This window comes from Trichoderma atroviride, chromosome 2 (assembly GCF_020647795.1).
Source record: "Trichoderma atroviride chromosome 2, complete sequence".
In the NCBI taxonomy this organism is placed as follows: Eukaryota; Fungi; Ascomycota; class Sordariomycetes; order Hypocreales; family Hypocreaceae; genus Trichoderma; species Trichoderma atroviride.
The window spans coordinates 3,011,060-3,035,882 of NC_089401.1; the positions used below are offsets into that span (position 1 = coordinate 3,011,060).

The 24,823-nt window shown below is 51.7% G+C and overlaps 11 protein-coding genes across 11 annotated transcripts; 7 read left to right on the forward strand and 4 right to left on the reverse strand.

Moving 5' to 3' along the window:
• The first annotated feature begins 773 nt into the window (after positions 1-773).
• TrAtP1_003802 (uncharacterized protein) lies at positions 774-4,932 on the forward strand. Its single transcript, XM_014088179.2, has one exon. It carries the CDS (start codon positions 2,181-2,183, stop codon positions 4,368-4,370), a length of 2,190 nt encoding a protein of 729 aa, XP_013943654.1. The 5' UTR covers positions 774-2,180; the 3' UTR covers positions 4,371-4,932.
• A 342-nt stretch (positions 4,933-5,274) lies between these two features.
• On the forward strand, positions 5,275-7,982 carry TrAtP1_003803 (uncharacterized protein). Its single transcript, XM_014088180.2, has 6 exons — positions 5,275-5,421; positions 5,511-5,598; positions 5,665-5,735; positions 5,802-6,034; positions 6,100-7,015; positions 7,081-7,982. The coding sequence occupies exons 1-6, from the start codon at positions 5,374-5,376 to the stop codon at positions 7,882-7,884; spliced, it is 2,160 nt and encodes a 719-aa protein (XP_013943655.2). The 5' UTR covers positions 5,275-5,373; the 3' UTR covers positions 7,885-7,982.
• Positions 7,983-8,085: 103 nt separating this feature from the next.
• On the reverse strand, positions 8,086-9,325 carry TrAtP1_003804 (uncharacterized protein; the record flags this gene model as incomplete). The annotated part of the gene is made up of 2 exons (XM_066112041.1): positions 8,086-8,817; positions 9,269-9,325. The coding sequence occupies 2 exons, from the start codon at positions 9,323-9,325 to the stop codon at positions 8,086-8,088; spliced, it is 789 nt and encodes a 262-aa protein (XP_065968123.1).
• Positions 9,326-9,497: 172 nt separating this feature from the next.
• On the forward strand, positions 9,498-10,677 carry TrAtP1_003805 (uncharacterized protein; the record flags this gene model as incomplete). The annotated part of the gene is made up of 2 exons (XM_014088183.2): positions 9,498-9,653; positions 9,742-10,677. 2 exons carry the CDS (start codon positions 9,498-9,500, stop codon positions 10,675-10,677), a joined length of 1,092 nt encoding a protein of 363 aa, XP_013943658.2.
• Positions 10,678-11,006: 329 nt separating this feature from the next.
• TrAtP1_003806 (uncharacterized protein) lies at positions 11,007-12,730 on the reverse strand (the record flags this gene model as incomplete). The annotated part of the gene is made up of 5 exons (XM_014088182.2): positions 11,007-11,456; positions 11,551-12,200; positions 12,285-12,335; positions 12,393-12,402; positions 12,617-12,730. The coding sequence occupies 5 exons, from the start codon at positions 12,728-12,730 to the stop codon at positions 11,007-11,009; spliced, it is 1,275 nt and encodes a 424-aa protein (XP_013943657.1).
• A 3,098-nt stretch (positions 12,731-15,828) lies between these two features.
• Positions 15,829-16,867, forward strand: TrAtP1_003807 (uncharacterized protein; the record flags this gene model as incomplete). Its single annotated transcript, XM_014088184.2, has 3 exons — positions 15,829-16,114; positions 16,173-16,264; positions 16,364-16,867. 3 exons carry the CDS (start codon positions 15,829-15,831, stop codon positions 16,865-16,867), a joined length of 882 nt encoding a protein of 293 aa, XP_013943659.2.
• A 121-nt stretch (positions 16,868-16,988) lies between these two features.
• TrAtP1_003808 (uncharacterized protein) lies at positions 16,989-17,766 on the forward strand (the record flags this gene model as incomplete). The annotated part of the gene is made up of 2 exons (XM_066112042.1): positions 16,989-17,401; positions 17,463-17,766. The coding sequence occupies 2 exons, from the start codon at positions 16,989-16,991 to the stop codon at positions 17,764-17,766; spliced, it is 717 nt and encodes a 238-aa protein (XP_065968124.1).
• A 656-nt stretch (positions 17,767-18,422) lies between these two features.
• On the reverse strand, positions 18,423-19,057 carry TrAtP1_003809 (uncharacterized protein; the record flags this gene model as incomplete). The annotated part of the gene is made up of 3 exons (XM_014088185.2): positions 18,423-18,471; positions 18,556-18,773; positions 18,968-19,057. 3 exons carry the CDS (start codon positions 19,055-19,057, stop codon positions 18,423-18,425), a joined length of 357 nt encoding a protein of 118 aa, XP_013943660.1.
• A 1,481-nt stretch (positions 19,058-20,538) lies between these two features.
• On the forward strand, positions 20,539-22,120 carry TrAtP1_003810 (uncharacterized protein). The gene is made up of 2 exons (XM_014088186.2): positions 20,539-20,933; positions 20,997-22,120. Exons 1-2 carry the CDS (start codon positions 20,703-20,705, stop codon positions 22,014-22,016), a joined length of 1,251 nt encoding a protein of 416 aa, XP_013943661.2. The 5' UTR covers positions 20,539-20,702; the 3' UTR covers positions 22,017-22,120.
• Positions 22,121-22,309: 189 nt separating this feature from the next.
• Positions 22,310-23,210, forward strand: TrAtP1_003811 (uncharacterized protein). Its single transcript, XM_066112043.1, has one exon. It carries the CDS (start codon positions 22,458-22,460, stop codon positions 23,142-23,144), a length of 687 nt encoding a protein of 228 aa, XP_065968125.1. The 5' UTR covers positions 22,310-22,457; the 3' UTR covers positions 23,145-23,210.
• Positions 23,187-24,724, reverse strand: TrAtP1_003812 (uncharacterized protein). Its single transcript, XM_014088187.2, has 3 exons — positions 24,327-24,724; positions 23,970-24,241; positions 23,187-23,902 (listed from the first exon to the last, which is right to left on the reverse strand). Exons 1-3 carry the CDS (start codon positions 24,511-24,513, stop codon positions 23,333-23,335), a joined length of 1,029 nt encoding a protein of 342 aa, XP_013943662.1. The 5' UTR covers positions 24,514-24,724; the 3' UTR covers positions 23,187-23,332.
• Positions 24,725-24,823: the final 99 nt, after the last annotated feature.

The window sequence follows — 24,823 nt, forward strand, 5'->3', positions numbered from 1 at the left end:
TCGTAGCTGGTATTTAAAGGGCAGGTCGTATAGCCTTAGAGATATGATTCTGGCAATATTATCAATCATTACGAAATCATCTCAATTATCTGAGGCATGGAGCAGAACTCGGCTTTATATTTAATCACAATGGCAGACGTGCTTTATATTAAGGGCAAGATTCAACCCGTCATTAGTTGTGGGCTATTGACAGCTGCGCTGACAAAAACCTCGCCATTCTGACCGGAGATGGACTCTACGACAGAGAAGTTGAAAATAGGGCCAGGGAGATTTCTACTGATAAAGCAGCGGCAGAACCTGGATTCCAAGGGCATCAAGTGCGGCAGCTCATATGCCCCATCACGGCGGCGACGGCGGCCGCAGGATGGGGCACATTTGAGAGACCAGACTTGCTCCGGCCGTGAGCAGATGGGGAAAGCTACCTTGTGGACGCGCTTCAGATAATATATTGTTAGTATAGCGGGGAAGTTCCTTGTAGCTGTCTGTCTGGGCATAGGAAATATATTGGTTACGAAAAGTAGTAGGTATTACGAAGGCGCGTGATTGTTCACTTACATGATGGCAGACGCCGAGCTTTTGCTCTAGCTAACGGCCGTAAAACAAGGGCCCACGATACATGTCTGTATATTCGTTGAAACTTCAAGGCATTTAGCTTAGCCTTTTACTCACATGGTATGATATCACTCTGCCATTGAGAAACATGTCCCGTACCAGCTCATGCCGAAACGCCTCTCTGGACTACCCGGTAAACGTTACCGATAGGCGCTTTGGTGGCGCGTTTTTGAGCGGCTGAGCTTGAACTGCGTCTAAATCATCCAAATTACGCTGACAAGTGCTCATTTCAGATATTACAAGGAGCGCTTGTAACGCCCATCGAAACGCCATAGATGAAACTTCTTTGAGGCTGGTGCTGCCATCTCCAAGCTATTCTTTCGACGAGCACGGTATTACATAAGCGCTGGTCAACTGTGCGCGGCTATTGATTGGACCAGAGCATCCCAGCCACTGCAACAGCTCTTCCACTTGATTGCACCCTGATAATTACATTTAAATCTTCTGCTGCTGCAACTGTCTTCACTTGCTCTGTATCCCCATTGCCAGGATGTCCGCGTGACCCCGGTGAATACGATTCTGTCTCTCGTGACGTGCCGCCCAGCATGTGGCTGCGAATCTGACCACGGCCATGTCCCACGCTCATTTCTCATGAGCGGATCACGGCCCCGTTTGTCAAGATTCACGCATGGCCAATCGATCTCGTTTCTCTTCGGGCTGGTCCGTGCCGTCTCTGCTGGTCTTTGTCCTCGTACGTCATTGATGCCGCAGCTCGAGGTGGTGTTTCGCCTGCTCTCTGGTCTGGCTGGCAGCAGCGCTTCTGGTGTCCCACATGCCGGCGTTTGCGTCCAGCTGCCATCGAGGCCCCGGTTGGTGGTCGGTGAGCCAGCCAGTGAATAACCGCTGCAGAGTGCCGGCAGCACAGCGGCTTCTGGCATGGATATGCCAATTGTTTCGTTCTCATGGTGGGTTTGAGGTTCTACCCGTTGCGGTCTGCTGGTTCGCTCTCACTGGCTGGCGCTGGCTGACTGGCGCTTAGACTGAGATCCACATCCAGCGTCGGTGCTGCCATGCCTGTCTGAGTCTCTCTTGTCGAATCGACGGCCTCCGGGATACTATTTTGAATCTTGTCTATTATCGAGAGGCCAAAAAAAAAAGTGTTTGAAAGACCCTGTGCGATATGCGCTCGGCTGGATCGACCTCCGTTTGCGCCATGGCGTTCAGTTTGTGTTCACAGGCCGGGGCCCCTCGTGGCAGTGATTCTATTCTTGTTATTATGGTGCTTGCGCGCTATTGTTCTTGACCCTTTGTTGCTCATTTCTGATTCACTCATTTCTCCTGCTTCTGTTCAGACAATAGACGCTTATAATGGGCAAATAGGCATTTTTGCATTTCAATTTCCTTTCTCTTTTCTTTTGTGGCTTTTCCTTTTCTTCTCTCTGTCCTTGCGACTTTTCTCATCTTCTCACCCTCATTTTGCCCTTCTATTCGATACATCTTCTTATATCTTCAGCGGCCGGCCGTGAAAACTATCATTTCGGCAACTATTACCACTTTCGAGCGACTTAGCTCATTGATATCTATTTTCACCGCTCATTCTGCTTTCTTTATACACTCATTGCGTAAGAATGGTATCTTCTCGCACAGGCGACAACTTGTCGCAGTTTCCAGATGTCCCAAACACACTTCGAACCGATTCGTCCATCCCATCAGCACCTCAACCATCTATCGAGTCGCGTGCAGATACCGCCCCCTACATTACGCCATATCTCAGCCTTCCAGCTCGTCTTTCCCAGATATGGATCAACCGATGGACGGTCCTCTTAATTATTCTCCTCGCTCGTCTCATTATCCTGATAGCTCAGCTACGAGACAACATTGCCGTTGCCGAAACGCAGGCTCTTTCTGCCTGTACCAAAGTCGAAGATGTGGGCAGTGCCATGGCGTCAATGCCCCATTATCTCTCCCAGGGAGTGAATGAACTCGTTGGCATGGGGGTTGAAAAGGCTGTCCATGGCATGGTTGAGATGCTCGACCTTGTCATCAGCGGCGTTGAAAACATCATCATCTTCTACATCAACTTCTTGACGGCCACATACACCTGTCTAATCACTGCTCTCATACACGGTAGTATCGAGATAATCGCCAACATCACCGCGGATGCCACAAAGACCTATAACAAGCTCATCAACGGGACGGTGGGCGAGATGAACACAATCGCCACTTCTTTGCAAAACGGCATCTCCAATCTGACGTCTGGCATTGAAGGCAGTATATTTGGCGACTTGATCCCAGATATTCCCAAAGTCAACTTTTCCAAGCCCTTCAATAAGCTTCTGGATTTCCAGCTGAACACGACCAGCTTTGTCAGTGGCCTTCAACTCTTGGACAAAGATCTCCCCACATTTGAAGACGTTCAAAACTTTACCGAATCTGCCATCTCACTTCCCTTTGAAGCCCTACGCCATATTTTGGACGACAGTTATGGCAACTACACGTTCAACAAGAGCGCCTTTCCTCTTGCCGAGAAACAGCAGATGACATTCTGCTCCGATAACAATTCGCTCAACGATATCTTTGACCACTTGTTTAAGCTGGTGGCAAAAGCTAGAGTTGCCTTTATTGTTGTCATTTCTTTAGCGGCTGCAGGCGTCATGGCTCCCATGGCATGGCTGGAGATTCGCCGATGGCGGCGGCAAAGGAACCACGCAAAGCTTGTCACCCAAAACGACCAAGATCCCATGGATGTCGTCTACATTGTTTCTCGGCCGTTTACCGCCACCTACGGTCTCCGGTTTACGAGCAAGCTGACTGGGAAGCAACGCATCCTTGCCCGTTGGTGCATTGCGTATGCTACCTCGCCAGCTGCCTTATTCGTCCTATCACTCGCGCTCTCTGGGTTCCTTGCATGCATCTGTCAATACATTCTTTTAAGAGCAGTTCAAAAGGAGACTCCTAAGCTGGCTCAAGAAGTTGGACAATTTGCTGAAAATGTTGTGGAAACTCTGCAGAATGTCTCTCAGTCGTGGGCCGATGGCGCCAATGGAGTCATTGGGGGTCTCAACGACGACATTAACCATGACCTTCTCGACTACGTCAGCAACGCAACAGAGGCGGTCAACAACACCATCAACGTTTTCATGGACAAGATGGAGGAGGGCTTGGAATTCGTTTTCAATGACACCATTCTTTTGGGACCCATCAAGTCGGTCTTACACTGTGTTATTGGACTCAAGATTGAGAGCGTTCAAAAGGGCCTTACCTTTGTCCACGACCACGCCCACGTTGAGTTTCCTCTATTTCCCAACGATACGTTTAGCGGAGGAGCAAACAGTTCTGTGGCTGGTGATTCGGGCATTGATAGTTTCCTTGCCTCTCCGTCTGATGTCACAACCAATGAAATAAGCGAGGCTGTCGGTCATGTTACCAAGTGGCTCCATAGCAACCTGGTACAGGAGGCCCTCATGTCTACCGGCATCTTTCTCACTTATGTCATCATCGTCTTGATCGGTGTGATCCAGACCCTTATAGGGATGGCCACAAGCGAACGAGGCCGAGCGGAGGGAGGCATCCGCTACCCAAGCATGGACGACGGCGGCGGCCAAATGCGCTCTGACGCGCCTGCAGAGCGTTCCTGGGCGCAGGACCCGCCACCGCCATGGGAGCCGTCAGCCTCCTCTTCCAGCAGTTCCGTTGGAAGTAGCGGATCAGCACGGGACTCATTTCATGAGAAATTCGTCTACGGTGCGGCGAGCCCAACAAGACCAAAGATGACTAACAATCCATACGACTATCCGGATGAAAAGACTGGGTTCTAATGCAGTTTGCTCGAGTAACACAGAGCGATGGAGATCAAGAAGTATGATAAGGAGGATAGTGTGAGAGTGGGCGAGACGTTGTAATAACAGGACTTGCTCGAGCTGGCTGGACCAACTGAAAAGCAGAACAATACTAGCAAAAGGGCATAAATTTCAAGGGGAGGCAATAGAGGTTGGCGGCGTTAGGGTATTCATTCATCTTGGTTGGTGGCTTGACTTTTGATTTTTTTTGGCAAATTGGTTTACTCCGCACAGGTGATTACTACCATATAATTCACATCTATCTAGAAATAGGACAGCTGCAACAAGCTTAATCAAGCACTTCCGTATGTATTTGATATTGAAAATAAGAAAAGGAAAGTTGGGGTGAAAAGACCATAAACTCCGTTTCCGACTCCTCCACTATTGACTCATACTTGAATTGGATGTAAGACGCATGTAGTTGTCAGCAGTGATGGGGTGAACTCTGTTCCTAGTTGAGTGTTTGGAGGTGGCGACGCCGGCAGATTGAGTATGAGCCAACGTGGTATGAAGCATGCCGTATCGTACCTGTATGTCAGCCGCATGTAATGTACAAGCATGTAGCTTCCCATACCTTGCATTGCATTGCATTACCTACTAGCACATCCAGATATTGCGGAGAAGCCGAGCGGGCTGAGTGAAAGGCTGGCCGCCGTCGTGGATCGGATCATGGCAGGCATGGCCATCTCGCATGACGCCTGCTGAGCATTGCCGGATTGGGCAAGTCCGGGCCTGTGGGGCTGGGCTGCAGCTGCGGGAGGCGGGGCTCATGCAGGTGCTAGCAGTGGCAGGAGCCATCTGGAGGGGCGGACCGCATTGATCCGGAATCGGGTGCCAGAACGTCCAAATCTTTAAAAAACGCCAGAGCGACGCTCGACTTTGTGTTCGCCACTGATCTCGACATCGACGCATAATTCCCTTCATCTTGGTGAATTGCACCTTTCCTTTTGAAGTGAGATAACACAGAGAGAGACGGACAATCATGGAGGCTATCAAGCAGACTTTTGCCCGCTGCAAGGCGCAGAAACGAGTGAGTTGCCCCTCCATTGACGGCATCCGCGGGGTAGCAATTGGTAGAAAGAAGAAGGGCATTTCACTGACTGCGAAAAAAAATTATAGCCGGCGCTGGTTACATATGTGACTGCGGGATACCCACGACCGGAGGATACTCCTGGCATCTTGCTGGCTATGGAGAAGGGAGGAGCTGGTTAGTTTGCACTGTATAAGAGACATGGAGGAAATTGGGAGTCATACTAACTTTTGGGGCGAAAAGATGTCCTTGAACTCGGAGCTCCTTTTACCGATCCCATTGCCGACGGACCGACTATCCAAACCGCGAACACGGTACGAACATCTATACCGAGCAGGAAATCAATCGACTTGTATTGCTGACTTTGACGTGGTACACAGATTGCTCTGAATAATGGCGTTAGCATCGAGTCTACCTTGGCCATGGTCAAGGAGGCCAGGTCCCGCGGCTTGAAGGCCCCAGTCATGCTCATGGGATACTACAACCCCCTTCTTAGCTACGGCGAGGAGCGTCTGCTGCAAGATTGCCAGACCTCCGGCGTCAATGGCTTCATTGTCGTCGACTTGCCCCCGGAAGAGGCGATCTCATTCCGTAAGCTCTGCTCCAAGGGCGGGTAAGTGCCGACTGTGATACAATCTATCAGCGGGGAAATATACTAATCAGTGTTTAACGCATTAGCCTTTCATACGTCCCCTTGATCGCCCCTGCAACCTCAGATACTCGTATGAAGATTCTGTGCCAGCTCGCAGACTCATTCATCTACGTTGTCTCCAGGCAAGGTGTTACCGGTGCCACTGGAAGCCTCAGCACAAACCTCCCCGACCTCCTCGGCCGCGTCAAGAAGTACAGTGGCAACAAGCCCGCTGCTGTCGGCTTTGGTGTCAGCACCCACGAGCACTTCCAGAGCGTCGCCGAAATCGCCGACGGTGTCGTTGTAGGCAGCCAACTCATCACCACAATCCAGAAAGCCGCCTCTGGCCAAATCGACGCCGACGTTGAAAACTACTGCGCCTATCTCTGCGGCCGTGATTCTCGACCAGTGCTTACTGACGAAATTCCGTTGGTTCAAGATGCACCCGACAACCAGGGTGCCCCCGCAGATTCAGTATCTGTCAACGCAGTTGTCACGGATAGTAACCGACTCACAGCGGAGCAGGACAGCGATTTGGTAGCCCAGCTGGCAGCTCTTCACGGCAAAATTCCTGAACGGTTCGGAGAGTTTGGTGGTCAGTACGTTCCAGAGAGCTTGATGGACTGCCTGTCCGAGCTTGAGGAGGGTTTCAACCAGATTAAGGACGACCCTGCGTTCTGGGAGGAATACCGATCATACTACGACTACATGGGACGACCATCTCGTCTTCACTTGGCGGACCGTCTTACCGAGCACTGCGGTGGCGCTAATATCTGGCTCAAGCGAGAGGACCTGAACCACACCGGTAGCCACAAGATCAACAACGCCCTGGGACAGCTGCTTCTAGCTAAGCGCCTTGGAAAGACCAAGATCATTGCCGAGACTGGAGCCGGCCAGCACGGTGTTGCCACTGCTACTGTTTGTGCCAAATTTGGCATGGAATGTACAGTTTACATGGGAGCTGTAAGTGCCATTCTTTGATGTTGCTGCCCAACTTACAAAGAATCTATGCTGACTATGTGTAACAGGAGGATGTTCGTCGACAGGCCCTCAACGTGTTCAGAATGAGACTGCTTGGCGCCAAGGTCGTGGCTGTCGAGGCCGGTAGCAAGACTCTTCGAGATGCCGTCAACGAAGCTCTCCGCGCCTGGGTTGTTGACCTCGAAACCACCCACTACATCATCGGATCTGCCATCGGACCTCACCCCTATCCCACTATTGTCAGGACGTTCCAGTCCGTCATTGGTGATGAGACCAAGAAGCAGATGCAGCAGATGCGCGGCAAGCTTCCCGATGCAGTTGTTGCCTGCGTTGGAGGAGGTAGCAACGCCGTCGGCATGTTCTACCCCTTCGCCAATGACCCTTCAGTGAAGCTTCTGGGTGTTGAGGCTGGCGGTGATGGTGTCGACACGGAAAGGCACAGTGCAACCCTCAGCGGTGGATCCAAGGGTGTTCTTCATGGAGTCCGAACATACGTGCTCCAGGATAAGAACGGCCAGATCATTGAGACACACTCCGTTTCTGCTGGTCTTGACTACCCTGGTGTCGGACCTGAGCTGAGCTCTTGGAAGGACAGTGAGCGAGCCAAGTTCATTGCTGCGACTGACGCCGAAGCCTTTTTGGGCTTCAGACTGATTAGCCAGATGGAGGGTATCATTCCTGCTCTGGAGTCAGCTCACGGCATTTATGGAGCCATTGAGCTGGCCAAGACGATGAAGAAGGGCGAGGACCTGGTCATCTGCTTGAGTGGCAGAGGAGACAAGGATGTGCAGAGCGTGGCGGAGGAACTGCCTCGCCTTGGACCCAAGATTGGCTGGGACCTTCGATTTTAAGAAAAGTTTGGGGTTGGAGATTTCATTAGCATGTAAGAGATTGTGGTGGCATAAAAAAGCTTCTTTCGTCTGCAATACTGCACTCAGGATATCCGGCATTTCAATAGTTTGTTTTTGTGCTAGTTTGTGTCATATAGTTGGGTTTATTTTACAAGAGTACATACAATGATATACAAAAAAAATCTCTATCAGATTGAATCATTACACTTCAAGATTTTGCTTTTCCTTTTCCACCTTGATTTGACTAGTCCTTGCTGCCTCATCCGCACGGTCTATTTGCTGCATCAACAACGCTTCCTCTTCGTCAGACAGCTCTTGGATTCCCTCCAGATCTGCCAAGTCCTCGTCGCCCAGCACAAAGGTCTGGTCCAAAGCAGCCCTCATCTCAGCCAACGTAGCCTTACTCCTCAGACTCAGCGGTCCCGGAGTAGCGTAATCGAGCGCATACTGGATGATGTCGTCCCTGTCCTCCAGCTCCCTCGGCTCCAAGCCCAGCGTAACCCTCTCATCGTTGAAGCGCTGCTGCACGGCGCGGCTCTGCATCAGCAGCCAGCGCAGGTTCCATCCACCGGGGCCCAGCTCCTTGAGGCGCGCGGGCTTGCTCTTAAGCAGGTAGTTCTCGATGCCGCCTTCGCGGCGGATGGTCTTGAGGACGCGCAGGGTGAGGCGGGTCTTGATGCGAGCGCCGAGGGAGGGGATGAGGAACGTCTTGACGTGGACGTTGGGGCGCCAGAGGCGGCGGGCCTTGTTGTTGTGCTTGGGGGCGACGGTGTTGCCGAAGCGGATGCGGGCGGAGCCGTAGAGGCCGGCGTTGGATTGCTTGTAGACGAGGCGCTGGCCGTAGGGGTACGGGGGGGATGAGGTCGCTGGGGAGGCGGTGCGGTTTGACGGTTTTGGTGAGGTGGGGGGAGGTGGTTGAGAAGGATCGGGTCGCTGATGACGATGTTGTTGATGTTGTTGACGTTAATGATGATTGTCGAAGTGAGCAAGTGGTTGCTGTTGTAGAGGAGAGGCGAGAGGCGAGGGCCATGAGAGGCCGGGCCGATGATGAGGGTAATAATGTTGGGGGCATGATGCTCGTTGTGTGGCGTTACACGCTATAAATACAGATTTTTAGAAAAGATTGAAAACAAAGAATCTCGAGGGTCCTATGAAAAGACCATTGACGAGGTGTAGAGAAGCAATGCCAGTTTCAATTGGCGGATGTTGAGCTTTTAGAAGAAGAAAACGACCCCACGATCCCACTAGCTTTTTGAGAATTTTGGCATGGCCTGTTGTTTGGAGTTTTCGTACAAGTTCTCTGATTGAGCGCGCAAAATGAGATGATCCGCTCCGAGAAGCTTGGGCGGGGTGAAGCTGGCAGGTACGTACAAGGTCACGAGACCCCGCGGTCCTTTCGCGAGCTCTCGTCTGAAAAGCTAGGCGCTTCTTGTTTGGGCATCTTTGGTTGCTACCCCACTACGTTGATAGGCTGGGCAGCCTTTTCGTGGGGTGTATTGATCTCCTTGGCGAATTATGCTGCGAGTTTGATTTTTCCTTTTCCATTGACCTGTTTTTTGTATTTGTATACTTGATAGAATCTCAATCGCCCTGTGAATCGGACTCTTCAACTGATGGAGAAAGCATGTTCCCCCCCCGTTGAGCAAAAGATCTTGCAAAGTAACCCGGAATTCGCAAAGCTCTATCGCGTCATCACCACTGCCATCCTGAACCCGGATGGCTCTACCAAGGATGATGACGAGGCCAAGGATCGGGCTGTAGTGCAAAAGGTGAGCTTCCAGAGATATTGCCCCCCCTCCCCCTTTTCTTCTCCTCTTTCTGTAAATATTGTTTAGTATTGACCCAGCTCCATCCTAGAGTCTCGACAAACATCGCCAGAAAGCGGCAAAGCACTACCTCCTAGAACGCGCCATTGCAACCGCCACGCCTCCAGAGCCAAAGCCCTCGTCTTCATCAACAGCCTCCACCAGACTCTCCCGAGCCAGCGAGCGTCTCCAACAGAAACAGTCACAGTCTTCCGCCGAAGCCACGCCCGAGGCGCTCCTCGAGCTGATCCTCATCTTGCCCTCGTTCCTCGATACCGTCGATACGCTGCCTCACGACTCAATTGCGTTGCTTCTTTCCGGTCCGCCGCTGTCCGACTTTGAAGCTCTGTTACCCGATCTGGCGGATTTGATATCATCCAACCTTCATGCCTCTGCGCTGGGCCTCGCTCGTCTTGCCCATCCCGCCACAAACCCGTCTTATCTACATCGCTATGTCGCCTCTCTGCCGAAAGATTTTGCGAATCTCAATGCCGGTCTGGCTGCCGCCGAAGAGACTCTAAAAGCAGCCCGCATACGCACAATCACGTCTCTCACCAACCTCCTTCAACTCTTCTCAGAATGCCTCACTTGTCTCGTTCGTACATTAGAAGCCAAGCACGGCGTCATTGCTCGTAGCTTGGAGCTCCGCTCCTCGGATATATCCCTCGATGCGCAGCGCGCAGAGAAGCAGGCCGAGCAGACAATGCTCAAGCTCAGAAAGGAGGTGTATACCGCGGAGAGCATATCCGCTCTGCAGCACTACGTCACGCATCTTAAGGATGCCAACACACGGGTTGCTGAAAAAGTGCGGGATCTACAGGTTGACCTGGAAGCTTACGATGACGAAGACTCTCTGGATGAAATGGACGAGAGCCTGGAGGAAGAAGGAGGGGGGCTGTCAGAAGTTGAGCATGGAGGAGACCACCAAGATGAAGGACAGCACGTGGAGGATACGGAACGAGACATGGACCGATTACGACTGTCATGATTTCAACGATAAATGAAGCGCTTCTATCTTTGTCCAATTTGTATATAGCGAGCATATGGTTTTTTCCCCTCTTTTTTCTTATTTTGAATGGAGATTTGCAAAAGCTTAGACGCGGATGGGTACACATAATACAATCATCAGGCATTTCGTCATGATTATTGTTACACTGGCTATTATAGATCAGCCATCTGGCAATTAGGCAATGCAAAAAGTGTTCTTTTTTCCTTTTTAGATCGCCTAATAACCTGAATCGAAAATCTTTCTTCTAAATTTCCTGTCCAGCCCTCCCCCCTTCCGTTCTAACTTGTAAATATTTTTTATTTCCCTTCTTAACCCTTGACCTTGAAGATAGCTTCGGCCAGACGGCCGACGTTGTCGCTGGTGATACCGGCAACGGAGATACGGCCGTCCTTGGTGGCGTAGACGGAGTACTCCTTGGCCAGCTTGTTCATCTCCTCGGCGTTCAGGCCAGTGTAGGCGAACATGCCAATCTGGCTGGTGATGTGGGACCAGTCGTGCTTGGAGCCGAGCTTCTCGAGGTTCTCCTTGAGGAGGGCACGCATGGTGATGATTCGGTCGGCCATGCCCTTGACCTCACCCAGCCACTGCTCGTACAGCTTGGGGTTGCTGAGGACCTCGGCGGCAATGCGGGCGCCGTGGATGGGAGGGTTGGAGTACAGAGGGCGGATGAGGATCTTCAGCTGAGAGTCGACACGCTTCTTCTCCTCAGCGTCGGCAGTGGTGACGGAGAAGGCTCCGACACGCTCTCCGTAGAGACCCTGTTTTAGGAGAAGCGATTAGCAGAGGTTTTACACATCATCCAGAACTCGACCGCTCTGATATTCGCATATACACTGGCAGAAATATGCTTACCATGTTCTTGGCGAATGACTGGCAGAGAGCAATGTCGTGGCCCTGCTCGACAAAGTAGCGGACAGCAAAGGCGTCCTTGTCGGTGTCACCGCTGGCAAAGCCCTGGTAGGCCATGTCGAAGAAGGCAAAGTGGTTCTGCTCCTTGACAACCTTGGAGATCTCCTTCCACTGCTCAGGGGTGGGGTCGACGCCGGTAGGGTTGTGGGCGCAGGCGTGGAACAGGAAGACGCTGCCCAGGGGAGCGGCCTTGAGGTCGGCAACCAGGCCGTCAAAGTCGAGGCCGATGGTGTCCTTGTTGTAGTAGCGGTAGGTCTCGACCTTGAGGCCGGCATCGCTGAAGACGGCCTTGTGGTTGGCCCATGAAGGGTTGGGGATGAAGATCTTCTTGTCGCCAGAGTACCAGCGCTGGAGGAAGGCAGCGCCCAGTCGCAGGGCACCGGTTCCGGAGATGGTCTGGGAGATGGCAACGCGGTCGAGGACGGAAGCGTTGGGGCCGTAGGCGAGCTTGGCGGCCAGGGGAGGGAACTCGGGGACACCAGTGATGCCGGCGTACTCCTTGTTCAGCTTGTTGTTGACAAGCTTCTCCTCGGCCTCGCGGACGGAGGGGAGGACGTAGGGCTTTCCGGCATCGTCACGGTATGCACCGACACCTAAACGGACGAAACAATTGTATGTTTAGCAGGTGTTGTTGGCGCAGATTAGGGGGCGCTCGAAAGGGCGGAAAGGTATCGTACCAAGGTTGATCTTCTTCTCGAACTTGTCGGCCTTGAAAGCCTCAGTAATGCCTAATGGAGGAGTTAGTCACACGACAAGAGATGGGACTCAATGGAGGGTAAACGTACCAAGAATAGCCTATACAGCACGAAAAAAGTACTCTGTTAGCCGATCTAGTACACGTAGCTGAAGCTCTCGTTTCATATATCGAGCCTCGCATGGTCCAATGGCCCAATGGTCGAAGAGCCGGGGAATCCGCTGATTACGGAGTCAACTTACATCCTACAAGCCAATTGTCAGCAACAGGCAAACATGGAAAATGCCAGTTTTGTATTTTCGTATGAAAACTCACAGGAGGGCCCTGGGGCACGTTGATCCAGGTGGACAGAAGAGCGCGGCTGGAGAGGTTGAGGGTCGCAGGTCGCAGGGCAGTTCGCCTGCTGGCAACTCGGAGAGCGGACAGCATCGTGGCTTCTGTGGAGGTGAGGCAGTTTAAAGAGCCGGAAGAGCGGCGGGGTTAGGGGGGAGACGAGGGAATTGCGCCTCTGAGGTCTGCGAGAAGAGCAGAAATGACAGTGGCAGAAGGGCAATTGAGGTTCCAGACAAAGGTCGGGAGCTTGTCTGTGGCTGAAGGAGTATTGAGTCGGGCACACGAAAAAGGAACAGGCACAGTCACAGCTCCGGAGCGGGATGGTTCGATGGCGTTGACACTGAGCAAAAACCAGGTGGGTCTAGTCTGGGGACTTCGGAGGAAAGGCGGCATAAAAAAAATCAACTGGAATTCATGAGAGTAATATTAACATTCTCAGTGTTACAGGAGCGGTGTCTTTTTTCCTTTTAGTTATTTTTGTATCCTAAGCAATCTGTGTAAATATTTATTGATGCATCTTGTTGTCGTCTTACATGTGTTGAACATGACTGCACTTTAATTGAGTTTTTCGTCCCCCGCCTGAGTTTTCTTAGTAGCTGCGTTAGCATCACATGGAGCTCAAAGTGCTGGAGGTGGATGCAAATCCTTGCGGGGAGAATCGGGAGAGCTTCAAAGCTCCGACTCTTCTCCGAAGTGAAAGAAAAGATCCTGGAGAGAGGTACCGGGAAAACTTATTCCCGGAGCTGCGGTGTTGCTTGAGCAGAGAGATGCAGAATGTTGCAGTAGAGTCGATATAAGGTCTGTTGGCAGCTGGAGAACGGCAGGGAATTATGTAATGACAGTTGGGCTATGCGATGGTTGCCGACATACAGATAAGCTCAGCCTTCTAGAAGCAAGGCGCCCTTCTATAGGGAGTGGCGTGCATATGCACCACACGGACCCTGAGAAGGCTCGCTGAAGATTGCTCAAGTCTTATCGAAGCTGCAGGAGAAGAGGCACAACTCAGGTTGCTCATATCAACCGATGGATAAGATATTACAACTCATATAGAAATAGTCCTAGTAGTCAGTCAAGCAGGTTGAGGACGATGTAAATGAACGAATCTGCTCACCTGTCCTTCTGCGCCCTCTCACGCCCTTTTATGAGACGACAGACGGCATCTTGCACGTCATGGAGCACATCTATCCATCCAGACGTACTTACTATTCATCTACACGACACCCATCGCAGTCATGCATATAAACTCCACGCTATCGAGTTATTGGTCTTCATCGGCAAATGGTCAATAGCCGCAGATGCTTATTCCCCCGCATCGAGATTGTCTAGCTCATCTAGCTAATGAGCAACTATTCATCAAAATCCGGGGAGAGCTGAGCAATCGCAGATGCTGTCCAACCCATGCGAGGGTTCGTGATAGATGGTATGGAGTATGGTAAAATACAGTAATTCAGGAAACAGGCATAACCAGGCGGATATTACCATTTTAGGACAATTATAAATGGCGCCCTCTTCACCGTGGTCCACTCAGAAATCAGAAAAATTATAATTGCCTAAAACAGAAAGTTCCCGCCGGCAGAGGCCTGTGAAATTTACCCGTCTCAGCTAGCGCCGCCGGAAAGCCAGTGGACACAGCTCCCTTTTTCTGTGGCCCACGACACCAAAAATGTCGGATGGCCTGGCCATCGCCAAACGAGCCGCAGAGCGAAACCAAGGCGCACGTCAATTCCCCAGCATGCCAGATTCGAATAAGCATATGGGGCTGAAGGGCTGCGATCTAGCGTCTCGTTTCCCCCCCGCATCGCGATCCTTCCCCGTGGGGTTTGCGTCTCCCCAAATGACGACAAGCTGCCTCGTGTGTAGAATCGCGGTGCCTGTCATTGGCTGGAAGGCTGTAGATGGCTGAGAGAAGCGAGTGAACGCCTCAGCTCCCGCGTGTCTTCCCCCTGTGGCGGCTTATAGAGATGATATACTATTATTGACTATTGCTTGCTACAAACATGTTGCTGTGATTGATGGGATAATTGTTATTCTAATCACCAAAGACAAACGCCTCAAGAGGGGAAGCTGCCTACAGATGCCTTCTACGATGAGCTACTGAATACTAACTAACAGAGCATCAATGCTGTATCTAACTAGGTAGAGAGATATACCAAGATATCTCACCGGCTTGATCATCTACGCTACAACCCAAGGTCAAGACATCTCTCCCCCTCTCTCTCTGCCGTCATGCAATCTGCTCCATAAGCGCTGATAAGAGCTGCTACATAAAACTCGCAATTCCAGCCTCTCCAAAGTGGCGGTGGCAGGCCCTCTGCGACAAGGGAGTGAAAATTTTCTGGCCGAAGAAACCAGGGGCATATTCCCATGAAAAAGTCTCCAACTCAATTGCCCCATTATTACGGCTCTGTTTGCAGCCTTTCTACTTGCTGGACCACGGCTGGACCTGGGCATTTTAGCAGCTTGAGCGGGCTTCTCCGCCGCCACGAGCCACTCCCGGCTTTGCATTTCATCACTAGTTCGTCTGCTAAACTGAACATGTCATGTCCCCTCTTCTTCGCTGGGGGCAGGAGAGCAGAAAAAAAAGAGAAGTGGTTTTTTGGAGTAGGAACCTAATGAGAGCTAAAGAAATCTTTTTTTCCCCTCCTCCTTTTTCTTTTTGAATCTGGCCGTTCCTTTTCTGCAGAAGGCCTTGCATTAGACATAGCCGGCATTAGCCAAGGCGTCAGACGGCGGGAATCCTAATTCGCGACCATCTTTCTTCGGGTTTTGACCCTAGCTGCATATCTAGTTGATATTGTGTCTAGGGACGAAAAAAAGGAACCCACCACCTCCTCCTCCATCGACGGCTCCAGAACAACAGGCGGGCGTCATTGGATCAACCGAGCAGAAGGAAACGACCTCCAACACCGTACAGGTGCTAGGGCTCGGCTTAGTTACAATCACACCCCCGGCATCGCTTCCAGCAAGCATCTCTCCTCATCTCCAAACATCGTGCCCACTCCGCTTTCTTCATTTACCTATATATGGTGGTGTCTGATCCCGCCCACCCTCTTTCCTCGATCCTTGTTTTTCCTGTCTCTGTCACTATTTCTTCATTCCCTTTCACACACTTTGCTGCTGTGAAGAGTGTTGATACATCAGGCCGTCTCATGTTCTTGTAACATCCTCGTCGGCTTGTATCACTACACAACACCATGGCTTCTGAAAAGGAAATCTCCCCTCACCTCGATGGTGATGGTGGCGACATCCAGGCGTCCAAAGATGCCACCACCGGCGGCGTCATCAATGTCGATGGCGATGAAGAGTTCTCCAAAAGAGATCGTACCGTCATCGAGCACGCCAGATCGGCTGCTGCCAAGGAGCAGAAGATGACGTTGCTGCAAGGCATCAAGCTGTATCCCAAGGCCATTGCGTGGAGCATGCTCATCTCTACCTGCATTGTCATGGAGGGCTACGATGTCAGCTTGGTAAACAATTTCTGTACGTCCCCTTTAGGGAGTTTTGAATCTTGCGTGTAATTAGACTAACCAGTTGTCAGATGCGTTCCCTCAGTTCAATAGGAAATATGGTGAATTGTTTCCAGACGGTAAATATCAGGTACCGGCCAGATGGCAGTCAGGCTTGAGTAACGTGAGTTTTCTACATCTCTCCACGACATATATGTATATATATATATTTGTCAATTTCAAATATCTCGACCACGGCCGGGCTAACAGTCATCGAAACCAGGGCGCTGCTGTCGGCGAAATCATTGGTCTCTTCATCAACGGCTTCGTCTCCGAGAGATTCGGCTACCGCAAAACCGTCATGGCCTGCCTCGTCCTCATCGCCGCCTTCACAGCCATCTTCTTCACCGCGCCCAACGTACAGGCCCTGCTGGTCGCCGAGATCCTGTGCGGAATCCCGTGGGGCATCTTCCAGACCCTCACCGTCACCTATGCCTCCGAAGTCTGTCCTGTCGCCCTACGAGGCTACCTCACCACCTACGTCAATTTCTGCTGGGGTCTCGGTCAGGAGATTGGCATCGGAGTCATCTTTGCCATGCTGAAGCGCGACGATCAGTGGGCGTACCGCATCCCCTATGGGCTTCAGTGGATGTGGCCGCTGCCTCTCTTCATCGGCATCTACTTTGCTCCCGAATCCCCCCTGGTGGCTTGTCCGCCGTGGCAAGGCCCAGGAGGCCAAGCATGCACTGCTCCGCCTGACCAGCCTAGAGCGCGAGACCGACTTTGACGCCGACGAGACCGTGGCAATGATGATCCACACGACCGCCTTGGAGGAAAAGGTCACAGCCGGCGCCTCTTACTGGGACTGCTTCAAGGGAGTCGACCTGCGCCGCACCGAGATTGTCTGCATGGTCTGGGCCATCCAGAACCTCAGTGGAAATGCCTTCTCCAACTACTCCACCTACTTCCTTCAGCAGGCTGGCCTTTCCAACCACGACTCTTACTCGTTTGCCCTGGGCCAGTACGCCATCAACATGGTGGGAGTCTTTGGCGCATGGGGCCTGATGGCTCTGGGCGTCGGACGCCGCACCCTGTATCTGTATGGTCTCTGCGGCCTGTGCAGCATGCTCTTCATCCTCGGTTTCCTGGGCCTAGTCCCCGAGTCGCACAGGAGACAAGGCTCCCTCGCCACCGGCAGCATCATGGTTGTCTGGGCCCTCTTCTACCAGCTCACCGTCGGCACTGTCTGCTACTCTCTCGTCGGTGAACTTTCATCCCGTCGTCTGCAGATTAAGACGGTTGTCCTTGCCCGAAATCTCTAGTAAGTCCAGATTTATATTCATCTAATATACTTGAGCCTAGATCACTAACCTCTCGTGCAGCAACATTGTCGGCATAATCACAAACGTTCTGACTCCCTACATGCTGAATCCCACCGCTTGGAACTGGAGCAACTACACCGGATTCTTTTGGGGCGGAATCTGCTTCTGCTGCATCATCTACACCTACTTCCGACTCCCCGAGCCTCGCGGCCGAACTTTTGCTGAAATTGACGTGCTCTTCGAGAAGGGCGTCAGCGCGCGAAACTTTGCTTCCACAAAGGTGGACGTATTCCACGAATCCATCGACGAGAAGGTTATGAACCAATACGATGGAATTCTCGAAACTCACATTGAGAAAGTTTGATGTTTTGTCTCTCGGTTTTTCTTTTTCTCATGTTGGTTTTTGGATATTTATGATGATTAATATTAATGGAGGGAAGGGAAGCAAGCCATCTACCACGAGATTGACGTGATTTGGTTGGACGTATATACCACTACAAACGATATATAATGCTCGTTTACGCATATAAATAAAACAATAGTATCTCATTTTACTTTTACTCTCCCTTCTACGACGTATCATGAGAGCAAGGTAGAGTGAAGAATTGACGTCTTGGAGGGACAACACTATTATTAATCTCTGTTTCGCTACCGACTATGAGGCAGAAAACAAGTAAATAGATAGGCGCAAGGGCAAAAGTAGGAGCAGCAGTCACACGCTGGAGGGGCTGAAACATTAAAAAGTGAACAGCCGCATGTAGCCACATGTCATTGAATGAAGCCTCCTTCGCCATGCCACCAAATAATTCCCCTCTAAGGTCAAGGCTCGTGACAAAGGTAGCATAGAGATGAGATGCCTTGGGCATCTATTTTATCTCGGCTCGTCTGTTTAGTAAAAAAGTATCCGCAATATAACAAAGCTCCCGATATCCCCTAACGGAAAAAGAGTAAAAGCCCAACTACCAGAACGCCTGCATCAGCCATATTCGGCTTGGAAAGTTCCCTGTATCGCCTCGGTGTTTATGCGGTACCAAAGGTGTTCTCGCCAGAGTAGGTGATGTATAGGAAGCTAGAAACAGTCAAAAGGTTAGCCTCTTTCTCGATGAGGGATCACACAAAGTGATGCGGATTGGACCAAGAATATTGTACGTACCCGTCCTCGTCCTTGTGCTCTTCATAGATGCTGCTCATGAGAGCAGCGGTAGGGGGTAAAACCTCATCTACGAAGATGAAGATGGCCTTCTCGGGAGAAAGCTTGATCCTCTTGCGGATGACGTAGACAAATTGGCCTACTGTCAGGTCGGCGGGGACCAGGTACTTCTTCTTGTCGATCGTAGCGATGTCGCTCTTTTCGACCTTTTCGCAGATAACCTGTTGAAACAGAGAATGTCAGCCATCGAGCTGGAGAGATGGAAGATGCGGAAGAAGTGTATTGACGATGGTGATGGATGGTGATGATGTTAGGCAGCCACAAAGTTATGTACGGATGCGTGTATTCATAGCGGAGACAAGGGCAAGCGACGATGAAGCGAGGTAGAGAGCAGAGCGTGAAGCGATCAACTTACAGGAATACGGTCAGAGTACTTCTGACGAATGCGCTCGGCCTCAGCCTTGCGCTTCTCGAAGGGGTGCTCGTCCTTGAACTTGCTGCGCATGATGGCGGTTGGAAAGGATGAAGTTGGGTCGAGATGGCGTTAGGGGGAGCTGTTGATGACGAGATGGCAGTGCACTTAGGTGGTGGTTTGTACGGTGTTATCGCTCGAACTCGCAGCTGTTCTTAAAGAAAGCAGTGCAAGTCTGGTTGGGGTTTGGCGGAGAGATGATGAAAAGGGGAAGAAAGAGGAAGGAAACAAGGGATGCAAGCGATGATGCAGCCGGTAGAAGTAGGGCGAGCCTCTTTGGAGGTGACGGAGTGGAGGAGAGGGGTGCCGTCGCGGGAGTGACCCAGTGACTTCCGGGGGGCGGCTGATGACTGGATGACACACGCAAGAGGGCGGTAGGCAGAACAGCGGCGAACACTACAGCGAGGGCTAGGCAGTGACGCTCGCCATCAGCAGCGCGCATTGGGTGGCGCGGGGCGGTGGCGCCAGCTTGATGCGGGAATGCGGTGTGTGAATCACCAGCCCGTGACTTGCGCTCTTCGTACTGCGGTACAGGCGCGGTACGGCTGCGCGCAGAGCAGCAGGAGAAAAGGGGGGGTTCAGCCGCTGTACATGCATAACACGGACCCCCCCGGGGCAGGTACCCGCGTGCGGCTGGGTGCTCAGAGGCCACATGATCAGCTTGTCCGGATCCTGGGTGCTGTGCTCAGCAATCAAACATCACCAGGGAGGCAGTCAGTCGGTCGCTGCTTAGAAAGTCCCTTGTACCCCGGAATGCTGCCGTGCAAGCTGCCGCTGTCACTGGTACCGGGAACCGCCCCAAGGGAGTAGATAGCGCTCTCGCAGCTGAGCTACTGCCCCGTACCTCAGGCAGTGACTTGTAAGGCTGACCGGCCGTGCCGTATTCGCTTTCATCTGCAGGGGAAATGGGAGCATCCGTAATCCGGCTGCACGCTCTATTGAATGAAGCAGTAATACACAAGGGGTGATCTTTATCCTTCACAGCTTATTAAGTGCGGCATTCTTACATAACGCCAGAATACCTATCATCTCTGCTCCTCTGAACAGAGTGCTTGTAAGCAGCCAGTAATCCCATAGAGATGGACGTTGTGACTGGCATCTGTATGCTTCTAGTATTCAGTACCTGTCATGTCAAGTTCCATCTTATCGTAAGGCTGATAAGATAGACATCGACGTTTCGTTTTGTGCCTAGGAATGGACGAGGACCAAAGCAACAATGACTTCATAACGCACAAGCCACTTTGCGCATTCTCACGGCATAGCTACAGCCTACGGACCTCTCACGATACAGGTCCGTTACCGCTACGCTAACCAGAACGCTATCAGGGTCCCCTCTGCGATGCTGCGACCGCCACGTTGAATCCCGAGCCGAGCTTGTGCCGACAAGCATCAGCCTTAGCCAGGCATGGTCTACTATGTGGGAAGATATCAACTACTGAACACGCCACCGGGAAGTCGGTGGCTCGATCAGTGGAGGGGCCAATTGTCCAATTGAATTGGACAAGAAAAGACGAGACGACGAGAAGAAGAAAATCTCCAAAAAATCTCTTCTCCGGCTTATCCTCTCGTCGCGCCCGCGTTCTGCTATTAAAACCGGGCTGCGCCCACCTCGTCTCTGTCCATTCCGTCTTCCTCAGCCGCTCTCGTCTCATCTCTCCATTGCCATCTTCACCCCGCCATGGCTTCGCCCGCGGCGGCTTCTCGCCATGTTCAGCGCGTGGTCTCGCAAGCCCGCCTGCGCTCAGCACGGCCTTTGAGAAGCCAATTGACTCTCAATCGATGGGCTTCCTCCTCCTCAGGCGCTCGGCGGTCTCCCGCCAGCTTTGGAGCTTCTTCCTCATCCTCCTCCGCAGCCATTTGGCTTGCAGCAGCCGCTATTAGCATCACTGCTCCCTTGGCTTACAGCTTAGTGAGTTTTACCTAATGGGACAGCTAAAGCTTCTTTTGACTGACGCGTCTTTTTTGCTTCTAGTCAACGGCAGAGTCCGCCAAGCTAGATGCATCGTCACTTGCTGAGAAAGATGAGCAGAAGAAGAGAGAGGCCAGCATCACCGACGAATCTCCGATGCGCCTGCGGATGGAGAAGTTCATCAAGGAGCAGCAACAAATCATCGTCAAAGAACTCGAGCGCATCGACGGAAAGAAGTTTCGCAGAGACGAGTGGACACGGCCAAATGGCGGCGGCGGCATAACTTGCGTGCTGCAGGAGGGCAACGTCTTCGAAAAGGCCGGTGTCGGTGTCAGCGTCGTTTACGGAGCGCTGCCCAAGCCGGCCATTGCAAAGATGCGAGAAAACCACAAGAACCTCGATCCCAACGTCGAGTCTTTGGAGTTCTTCGCCGCTGGCCTGAGCATGGTGCTTCACCCGTCCAACCCCATGGCCCCCACCGTGCACCTGAATTACCGATACTTTGAGACGGCCAATCCCGATGGTTCATCTCAGGCCTGGTGGTTTGGCGGCGGCAGCGACTTGACGCCCTCCTACCTCTTTGACGAGGACGCCATCCACTTCCACAAGACGATCAAGGCCGCCTGCGACAACCACGACAAGACTTACTATCCTCGATTCAAGAAATGGTGCGACAAGTACTTTTACAACAAGCATCGCGGCGAGTGCCGAGGCATAGGCGGTATCTTCTTTGATGATCTGGATGAGAGTGAGCGTGACCAGGAAAACACTTTTGCCTTCATCCAGGACTGCTTAAAGTCTTTCCTGCCGTCGTACGTCCCCATTCTAGAGAAGCGAAAGGACATGCCCTTTGATGAAAAGGAGAAGGCGTGGCAGCAGATTCGCAGGGGCAAGTATGTCGAGTTCAACCTGGTCCACGACCGAGGAACTGCCTTTGGCTTGAACACGCCTGGATCACGGGTGGAGAGCATTCTCATGAGCCTGCCGTTGACGGCAAGCTGGAAATACATGTATGAGCCAGAGCCCAAGAGCCGGGAGCAGCGGCTAGTGGACGTTTTGAAGGAGCCCAAGGAGTGGGTTTGAAATAAATAGTACGACTCTTTTCTGTAATTGCGTAGGGTTATAGTTACCAGTATATACTTTGTATAGTATAGAGGAAATAGATAAAAAAAATATTGGCACTTGTTATCTACCTTGTAACCGTCATGATGAGATTTATCCATCTATACCTTATGGATGCGGTTGGGTTGGTAGTAAATAACAACAATGTTGTTCGCAAATTCAGATCCACCAGTTCCCAAAATGGGATAATGTGCACTTTAACTGGATCTGCCTAAGCTCAGTATACCATACCAAATCTCATATTACATCTAATCGTCGCCATTCGCCTTATAGACTATATTTCCATTCTCGCATTGTCAAACCCGAGCACCTATAATCGCATGCCATCAATACCCCTTCATCGATGCCGCGCATAGTAGCTCTCGGCAAGGAGCCGTTATACCCAAAGACTCCACAAAAACGATGAGCAGAAACCATCTCCCATCTCATCATCAGCTGTACACAGCCCTAATTCCATCATCGCCTCCAAGCGACGATTCAAATTGGCGTCAACAGTTACTCACTCTCCATGTCGTTTTCCCAAGTCTTCTTTTGCCAGCCCTGGACCTGCTGGATCGCGGACTAGTCAGCCGTCTCATAGTAGCCAACCCGGCGCAAGCTGCGGCTTCTCACCCAAGTCACGTCCCTCAAGATAGTGAAACCGAGCCTGTGCAAGGTCAGCTTACAGATCGAGACCTCGTCGGCCAAGAAGCAACAAGCTTCAGCAAAGATCAGATATGCATGTACAGTGTCCAATCTGCTGCTTCGGCCACATCCCGGGGCAGACGGCGACACATTCCGCAGGCGTCGAAATCATACGCAGTGCATATTGATGCGTGGAGCTGCAATTGCGGTAGTTTCGCCCTGGATGCATATTCTAACTATGATGTAACGAGCATTACTGAGCAGCTCCAAGAGTCTGGTATATCATCTGGAGGCTTTGGCAGCCTGGGGATGGACGCCTGGCTGGGTTTGCAGGAGGATTTTCCTTGCTGTAAGCACCTTCTCGCGTGCTTGCTGGCCGAGAAATGGAGAGGAGCTCCGAGAGGCCATGTCGAGGATAGATATATAACAAAAGAAGAGTTGGCTGCCATAATCGGAGGTCTCTAGCACCCCCATCAGATAGCTGTCACGGCTAAGACACGATGGAAATGCAAAATATCTATTTCAGTTGATTTTTTTCCCCTAGCGGTTCGCTATCCACCACATATAGAAACCGCTATTTGACTTTATTACTCTAAGCACTCAGACGCCTTCTTTCTGATTCTGAGGCGGCCCCATGTGCGCTGTCTCTTTAATTATTTCTTCTTGGGCTTTTCTTTCTCACCACCTTCCTTGGCCTCTCCGTTCGCGGCAGTGGCGGTGCCATCCTTCTTCTCATCCTTGGTATTAGACTCCTCCTTCTTAGTCTCCTTCTCGTCTTGCTGCTGTCGGTTTTGGATCTTGTTCTCTATTAAATCGTGGAATGCCGTAATGGCACGTATCAGACTGCTTAGATAGATGGCCATCAGCTGGTCGTTGGTCTTGATGCTCATGGCATGTGATAATTCGTGGCTTCCCAATTTGCTATCATCATCGGGTGTGGAGAGGTTGGGGAGAAGGTTGAAGACGTCTTGAAGGTTCCCGAGGATCGCATGGTTGACCGGGAGTTGGCCGTCGAGAACTTTCTGGAGGTAGGCTCCGATGTCTCGTAACCGGAGATGCAGTCCTTGAAGAGACTGGAGCTGGTTAGTCACGCGAGTGGACAGGGTGCCCACAGCAACGTCGCGGATATCCCTTAGTAGGTGCTCGACACCAATCTCCTCAGCCTCTTCGGCTTCGATAATCGAAGGTGTATGGACAAATGTTCGAGAAGTGGTGGTGCCATCCTATATAGAGAAGGGAAGAGTCAGCTTAGTTTTCTCTGTTCAAGATGCTGGAATATGAACGACTTACATCCTTGATTTCCTCGACCGCAAAATACGCGTCAGTAGGGACACCGGATTCCTTCGGCTGAACATCAATGATGACTAGTAGGGGGTTGGGTGTGTATCGTTTGAAGAGCTCGTTGATCTCAAGATCAGAAGCACGAAGCTTGGGTCCGGTATGGTACCAGCCCACCAGCTTCTCGCGCGCATTCACTTTCTTGAACATGTCATTCATCGACTCGACGTAGTTGTGGTCCAGGAACCACACTGAAGGGTCCTTTTCATCCTCCTCAAAGGGAACTGAGTGGCGAAGTAAGCTATTAGAGGGCGTGGCCTCTCTAGGTTGGAGAATCTCTTGGGATTCCTTGCGCAGTCTACGACGTACCTGCAAAACTGTTTGACACCCTCACGTTCTTTCCATCGTTCTGGCCGAGAAGAACACCGACAACCCGCCTCTTGGTCTTGTTCTGGACTGTTCGGTTGTAATGGTCGACCGCGGAGAGGAGGACTAGCGGAGCTACGGAGACGTTTCTCGTGACCAGCGAGAGTGTTTCCGCGGTGGTTGTAGGCATTGTAGCTGATGGTAGGAACTGGACCTTTTTAAGCAGCGGATTGAAGGGCTCAGCGCCTGAGAGAGCGAAAAAGGTCTCAGTAATTGAGGAAGTCGGCGATGGTTTGTGGTCAGCGGCAGCTCTCGAAAAGGACGCCGATTGGTTTGGAGGCTATGGCTGGTATCGTTGGTGTTTGTGGTGGTTTAGAATCACCAAAGAAGCAATTAGGTACCTATCCGACTTACGTCGCAGCACACTCCGTCATGCTGGTCGTACCCCTCCACCGAACTACCTAAGCGCGCTAAGCCGCAAAGGGCCAGGAACGTTTGAT